Below are 7777 nucleotides of genomic sequence, written 5' to 3' on the forward strand. Positions count from 1 at the left end.
TTTTAAATGAGTTAAATAAAATATTGTTAGAATATTATTTTAAAATTTGAAAAAGTTGAATTGTTTATTATATTTTATGTAAAAATTTAACAAAATATAATGATTAGATCATATGAGTTTCGAATACAAACGATTGCTTAATGTTCATGATTTTTTTTTAAGCAGATTTTTTCATATTTATTTGTAAAGTGTTCTTTCTCGTATACATTCAAGTTGCGTTTGAATGTTAAACTGAATTAAGATGAAAGTTAAAAATTAAATAAAATATTAATAGAATATTAATTTTTAATATTATTATTATTTTTAAATTTAAAAAGTTGAATTATTATTTATATTTTATGTTAAAATTTAAAAAAATTATAATTATCAGATAAAATAAATTAAAATAGGTTGAGATAAGCCAATTATCATGTCAAATGACGTGCTTCTGCCCTTTTTACTATTTTGTTTCACTCCCGAGAGAGAGAGAGAGAGAGAGAGAGAGAGAGAGATGGCATTGAGGGCAGCCATACTTCGCCACGTCCGAGTTCCGGTCCAAACCCTAACCCTAATCGGACTGAGACTGAAGCGACCTGTACCGTACGGTGGTTCCCTCCGGTTCCTTTCGTCTCACGGCGACGATCATCTGACCAAAGAGGAGGTCATCGACAGAGTACTCTCCGTTGTCAAGAGCTTCCCCAAAGTCGATCCCTCCAAGGTCTGTCTTTGCCTCATCCCTCTTCGATCCCCACTTCTTATCCGCTTTTCTAGTAAAATACCTGTTTGTTTCCTTAGAAAATACGACGAGTGAGATGACCGAGCATAATTTGCTCACCTCTTCATGATTTATTCTTTCAGTTGCGTTGAGCGAGCTGAAATCTTTCTCGGTTAGGTTTAATTTTTTGCTAATAGATAGTATCTTTCGTGGAGAAAGTATCCGTTTTGTTGCTGAGGGAATGTGGTGAAAGGTAAGTGGAAATAAAATTTTGAGCCATATGAAGTGATACTGCTGCTTGACTGAGCCTAATACAGCTATTATGGTTTAATTGAGTTGGATTTGCTAATATTATCGCAAAAAATTTGTTTCCTTTGTCTTAGCAATCGAACATATTCATCCGTCTAAGATCTTCTTAAAAGTGTAAATACTTTTTGTGATTGTTCAGTTAGGCTCTTCTTTGCCAAAACCATTTCTTGATTGATTTCAAGAGCTAGTCTCAATGTGCTCTGTTCTTATATTTGACAATGCAAGGTTCGTACTAAACAATTAAGCGGTTACTTTTCAATTGACTGATGGCATTTGTGTAATGGGCAGTGATTCTTTGTTCGGAACAATATGCAGAACTCAACTTTTTATACAGTGAAGAAATGTTATTGCAGTCATTAACCCAAATTCCAGTAAAATTCTGATTTTCTTTGTGGAGAAGCTGTATCGTCCAGTCTGATATTTGCACTCGAAAAGCACAATTTTGGAGAGAGTTAACAATTTTGTTTAGCATCAGCATCAGGTTTCTCTCCACATGTTAATAAAATGAATCCCAAAGGAATATTATTCTTCTTGGCTTCTTGGGTCTTATTGACTGTCATGCTACTTCTCTCCTTAATTAATTGGATAAATTGTCTTTATAGCTTATCTCCCTCTCTTTTGTTATTGCGCTTCATTTCATGATCGCAGCCTTAATTCATCTAATCATATCTTACTTTTTGCTTGTAAATATGTTTACGCAGTAGTTAAGTAAAAGAGCTTTATTTGCCTAGAAAAATGCACACTTTTCCAAATCTTCAATATACACTCAGACCAAAGGATTCTTACTTTCACTATTTGGTTACTGGTTGTTTCTGTGTTGTAATCTTGTCATCTCAGAACGTCCTTCAGTTGAAAAGCTTAAAAACAATGGAGAGAGGGGTAAAACCTCTATACTAACTGCTTGGTTGAGTAGTTGCCAATTAGATATTGAAGAAGTTCGTAAGCATCTGATCCTCTGTCCTAGCTTCCATGGCGCTATAGTTGCAAGGAAAGTAAGCCACAGGGTCTTGGCTTCCACACCCCATCCAAGTTGGGAAATACATTTCTTGGATCTCATGGAACCTGACTTTCACCCAATTACTATTTTGAATTATGTGACATTGCCCTGTCCCACACCTCAACCACCACCCCAAACCTTTATTTTTCTGTCTGTATGAAGTTATGCTTTTTGCACTTCATTTTGTTTGTCATTTTTTTTTTTATTGGCACCGGGTGTTCGGGAACAACATCTTGACTAATCTTGAGGGTGCAGGCCCTCAACAAGGAGTTTTCCGCAAGTGTACCTAGGGTAATTCAAGGGGAAAATCCCTCAGTCCGATGGCTCCTAGAGATTGTTTGCACTCAGTGGGATTCAAACCTTGGAGGTAGCATACCACAAGACTGACGCATTTACCACTTGAGCCTGCCCCTAGGGATTTGTTTGTCATTTTATCCCGCACAGTGCCATTGATTTGTGAAGTTCTGTGTAAATCTCACAATATGGGTTTGGAAGTTATATAGAATTTGGGTTTTTGGTTTGTCCACTGTTTTCCACTGATATATTTAGCATCTGAGGTTTGGATTTGCTTTTTGTCTGAAATATAGCATTTTGAGATGAGTTCCTTGTTTCCCCTAGCATCTGATGAAACTGCCATTTAGTCAATAAATTGTTAAGTGGGTTTCAAAAGCTAATACCGGTAAATTTATATTGTAAATTTTATGGTGATTTTCTTTAGGCTTTCAGTTTGTAAACATCACTGATGGTTATCAAAATATCCCCTTGTTAATCTCTTTAGCATAGTCTTTTCTTAAGGAGGTTATATCATCTAAATTTTTGAAGAGTCAACTGATGCCCTTCTGTCAAATCTGATCCCTCTATTTTTTATCTTTCCTTTCTTAATTTTGATGCGTTTTTCGTTTACGACTCGTTTGGTTATATAGATGAGATGAGAAATCTATGAATAGTAGTGAGATAATTTGTGAATAATAGTGAAATGATTTGAGTTAAGATTTTTATGGTGTTTGGGAAAGGAGAGAGAAAAAGTTGAATAAAAAAATTATAAAGTTAAAAGAGAGTTAGAATATAATTTGTTAATATAATTTTTGTTTTGAGATTTGAAAAAATTGAATTGTTTTTTGTGTTTTGTTTGGAAGTTTGGGAAAACGTTTGAAATTTGTGATGAAAAATTGAAAATTTGAAATTGAAATATGTGTGTTTGAATGGTGTTTAGATGTTAAGATGAGATGAGATGAGATGAGATGTGATGTGATGAGATAGTTTCAAAGGTTTGTGAAACCAAACCAGGCCTTAGTTTCCCTTTGCAGTTTTTGTCATCCCCTACTTAACATTTTGAATCTATTAAGCCTTCTTTTTTCTTTTAATGTATATATAGTAATTTAGGGTGTCTATTTCATTAGTAATGGTTTTTATCCGCAGATCTCCTAGTAAATTAGGCACAATATCACGGAAAATATGTTATTGAATTACAATTTTGGATGCATCTGCAGGTGACTCCTGATGTGCATTTCCAGAATGATTTGGGCTTGGATAGCTTGGACAATGTGGAGATTGTAATGGCTCTTGAAGAGGAGTTCAAGCTGGAGATTCCGGACAAGGAAGCCGATAAAATTGACTCCTGTGATCTTGCAATCGAATACATCTACAACCACCCAATGGCTGGTTAATTTAATATAATCTTTCGGATCTCCTTTTTCTCATTTAACTACTTGTGGAACAATAATCTTTTCCGTCTTTGTTTTGTTTACTTAAAGAGTCTTAGATGTTTGTAGAGAGATGATCCCCAGATTTGTGGTGGAAAATAATTCGAAATCTATTAGAGAAAAAGAAAGAAGCCTTTTCAGACATGGCTTTCGACTGTTCATTAAACAGTAACAATTTGTTTTATTGCCCTCAAATATCTGAACGGTTGTGTTCTTCACATGGCATGCCTAAGCTTCTTACTTTCAATGTTTGTTCTTTTTCTTTTGATAAGGGTATCTTGGGCTTGATCCCAATTAAAACTCTAGCAGTCTTTCCGCACAGTAACCAATTATCAGACCACATCGAATCTTAAAAGTGGTTCCAAGGGCAGGGCGTGATTGTAAACTAACCTGTGTGGTCGGATTGAACCATTGAATACGTACCTGCATTTCAAGCTTATCATAATCTAAATTCTTTCTATTTGTTAGCATAAATCCCAATACGTTAGAGATGGACTATACTTTATAGCAGTGTTCGGCATCCAAGCCCATTGAGCAAAGACAGCATCAATCACGAGTGACTTTGTTAATGGCAATTAACATGACGACAATATATGTCACCCTTATGAACCATAGCACCCCAACAATAGAACATGTAAACTCCTAATTTAAAGAATATGGAAGAGAATACGTACAGATCATAAGAAACTAAACGACAAGTACAAAATAGTGAATAAAGACAAGCAGAAGCTGGACCTGATCTCCGACGTGGGATGATGATCAGTTTAGCATATTAATAATCGAAAGCGATAGTGCAGACAACTGAAAAGTATCCTTGTTTCTCTTCGTTAATGGCGAAATCACACCCTTCTTTTCCTTGAAACCATCTTCACAAGTCGTAGAGACATCGATGACCGAGCTTACATCGATGTTAACATTTTCAAAGTGCTTGGTTTTGTAATCTTTCAAGGCTTGTCCAAGAGTTGGTATCGCGTCCGAGTAAAGACTAAAGCAGTCATCCAAACACGCCCTAACAAATGGGTCTAACCTGTTGTTCTTCAAGAGCTTCTGAATGTGATGTCTCGTGTTTGTTACGTTGTGTTTGATTAACTTGATTGAGATCTTGCCAAGTTTACGAAGATCATCAGCACGGTGGCTTCCTGAGGCTGCTTGCAGGGAAGTTACACAGAATTTGAAGGTTAGGTTCGGACTTTTCTGCACACATTTCTTGCAAGTTTCAGGGATGAGATTGTTGGTGCTCGTGGCATGGAAGGTGGAAAACAAGAGGAAGAAAAGAGGGAGGGAGAAGTAAGAGAAGGTAAGCCTCATTTTCTTGGTATTGGGATATAGTAAGGATATCTACAATTCTTTGTTCAAAACTTCAAATTAAGGAGAATTCTATATAACCGTGAAGATATGGGCAGTTCGGATAACACTTTCTAAAGACGTGGGAAAGAAGGGATGTGCAGGAAAATATTAGTTAAAAAAAATAAGGTGGCTCGTGACTTGTGCTTGCAGAAGCTTGGGGCTTCTATATCATCGTCATCTTTGCCTAAGTGGTTGAACAAAGAATGCGTTAAGACATATAAACATGGGTCCCATATGTAATGTATTGTCCATGTATTGAAATTACATGACATAGTCTAGCTTTAGGGACTTGATTTGGAAGCGGAAAATCCAAGGGATGTTGTAAGTTTAAGTAAGGTTTTTGGAGTTACATGATAAGTTTAAGAAAGGTTTTTCGAGCCATTTAAAAAAAATTCAATATGGTTCTAAAAATGTTCATCCAAGTCCGGGTGCCTGGATATATCTGGATTCGGATTACCAGATAATTCTGGACTCAAACCAAAGTATTTAATGAGGTCCATATACCCGACCATGTTAACCCGAGCTATGACTCGGACCAAGACTTGGATGAACCCGAGTTTTGAAACCCGAAAGTATGGATACTCGGATTTCTTTTTTTTTTTTTAACCTCGGAAACCTGTAAAGATCATTTCTCTCAGCCACATGTTTCCCTTTCTTTCCCTATAATCATTCAACCACATGTAAATCATCCAATGACTTCATTGTTAGAAAACTCTCAAAGATACATCTATCAAGAAGACGATTTCCAAGTTTGAAAATTCCTCTCTATGGGAAGGACTCAAATAACAACAAATGCGGCGTCGCTATCATTGTTCAAAGTAACTCTCATCAAATTTTTGGTTCGTAGTGAAAGCTTAATGACGATTCTATAATGCGAAATAAACATTTTAAAACAGGATCGACAAGTTTAATGACAAAGAAACAGTACCTCCAGCCATTGATGTTCCTCACGGTTTCGCTGCACTCTCTCACTGATATTTGGCACTTCCAAACTCTATTCACTCTATTTAGATGGTGTAAGACTGAAGGAGATTGTGTGAATGAGTTTGGAGACCAAACGTAATATTTTAGTCGAAGCTTCCATCAAGCTTTGGTGGCTACGTGTCCCACGTGTTCAAATTATCATAGGGCAGTTTCAACGTTCTACGAACGTGATGAATAAGGCAGAGTGGACCACCTCCTAAACTTAAGGAAGCTAGAGACTCGTTCTCATGAACGGCCTCCGTGAGAAACGGTCAACATTTTCTCACTTGGTCCACACTTCTAATCTAATTTTTCATCGTAAACCCATCGATAATTTGTATTTAAGTAATAAATACATGAATCATGGCGATAGGTCCTCTAATGACGAGTATTACCTTCCATATATTACCATGTATTTATTTATTAAACATTATAATTTATGTCGCAACAATTTCTTAATGAATAAACCTTATGTTTATTCTTGGTCCAACACAGATGAATTTTCTCAAAATTAAATTAAGGTGCACATCAATATGAGAAAAAAATCAAAATATTTAAGAATTTCATTAAAATAACATTGTTTATACAATGAAAAATTACATAATGGAACCAAATCTCATATTCACTACATGATCCTTGAATTTCAACGGTAGCATACCTTTAGTCAAAGGATCAGCGATCATTAGCTCAGTGCTGATGTATTCAATGACCACTTTCTTTTCTTTAATACGTTCCCTTATGGCTAAATATTTAATGTCGATGTGCTTACTTCGACCCCCACTTTTGTTGTTTTTAATCATAAAAATAGCAGCTGAATTGTCGCAATACATTCTCAATGGCCTAGAGATAGAATCCATAATTCTAAGCCCAGAAATGAAACTTTTAAGCCAAACACCACGTGAAGTAGCCTAAAAAAAAGAGACGAACTCGGCTTCCATAGTGGAAGTGACAGTCGAAGTCTGCTTGGCACTACTCCATGATACAGCTCCACGAGTCATCAAAAAAATGTATCCTGATGTTGATTTACTTGAATCAATACAGCCAGCAAAGTCAGAATCTGAGTAGCCAATTACTTCCAGATTGTCCGTCCGTCTATGCATAAGCATGTGTTCTTTGGTTCATTGAAGTTACCTCATTACTTTCTTTGCAACTCTCCAATGGTCTAAACCTAGATCACTCTGATATCGTTCTAACATTCCCACAGCAAATGCAATGTTAGGTCTTGTACAGACCTGAACATACATTAGGCTTCCGACAACAGAAGCATATAGAATGTTCTTCATTTGTTCCATTTCAAGGTCGTTCTTCGGACATTGATCCAAATTGAATCTATCACCCTTCACAATAGGAGCTACATTTGGTGAACAATCCTTCATCTGGAATCTTTCTAAAATTTTATTAATATAGGTTTCCCGAGACAGACCCAAGATACCTCGAAATCTGTCTCTATAGATCTTAATGTCAATGACATAAGATGCATCATCCATATCCTTAATATCAAAATTTTTAGAGAGGAATTGTTTTACCTCATGCAGCAAACCTTTATTATTGGTTGCTAGCAAAATGTCATCCACATATAAAACAAGAAAACAGATTTTACTCTAACTGACCTTCTGGCATATACATTGATCCATAATGTTTTCTACAAAATCAAATAAAAAAATTACATTATAGAATTTCAAATACCATTGGCGGGATGTTTGTAAACCGTATATGGATTTTTTGAGCTTGCAAACCAATTGCTCACCATCACTAGAGGGGAAT

The 7777-nt window shown here is 35.9% G+C and overlaps 2 protein-coding genes across 2 annotated transcripts; one reads left to right on the forward strand and one right to left on the reverse strand.

Annotated features, from left to right (window-relative positions):
- Window positions 1-419: 419 nt before the first annotated feature.
- Window positions 420-3921, forward strand: LOC121239321 (acyl carrier protein 1, mitochondrial-like). Its single transcript, XM_041136543.1, has 2 exons — window positions 420-697; window positions 3491-3921. Exons 1-2 carry the CDS (start codon window positions 491-493, stop codon window positions 3665-3667), a joined length of 384 nt encoding a protein of 127 aa, XP_040992477.1. The 5' UTR covers window positions 420-490; the 3' UTR covers window positions 3668-3921.
- A 260-nt stretch (window positions 3922-4181) lies between these two features.
- Window positions 4182-5163, reverse strand: LOC121239320 (putative invertase inhibitor). The gene has a single exon (XM_041136542.1). It carries the CDS (start codon window positions 5009-5011, stop codon window positions 4463-4465), a length of 549 nt encoding a protein of 182 aa, XP_040992476.1. The 5' UTR covers window positions 5012-5163; the 3' UTR covers window positions 4182-4462.
- Window positions 5164-7777: the final 2614 nt, after the last annotated feature.

Source organism: Juglans microcarpa x Juglans regia, chromosome 7D (assembly GCF_004785595.1).
Source record: "Juglans microcarpa x Juglans regia isolate MS1-56 chromosome 7D, Jm3101_v1.0, whole genome shotgun sequence".
In the NCBI taxonomy this organism is placed as follows: domain Eukaryota; kingdom Viridiplantae; phylum Streptophyta; class Magnoliopsida; order Fagales; family Juglandaceae; genus Juglans; species Juglans microcarpa x Juglans regia.

Coding starts and splice junctions, on each gene's coding strand:
- LOC121239321 (XM_041136543.1), top strand. CDS start 491: ATGGCATTGAGGGCAGCCATACTTCGCCACGTCCGAGTTCCGGTCCAA. Junction 698..3,490: donor CCAAAGTCGATCCCTCCAAG/GTCTGTCTTTGC, acceptor ATGCATCTGCAG/GTGACTCCTGATGTGCATTT.
- LOC121239320 (XM_041136542.1), bottom strand. CDS start 5,011: ATGAGGCTTACCTTCTCTTACTTCTCCCTCCCTCTTTTCTTCCTCTTG.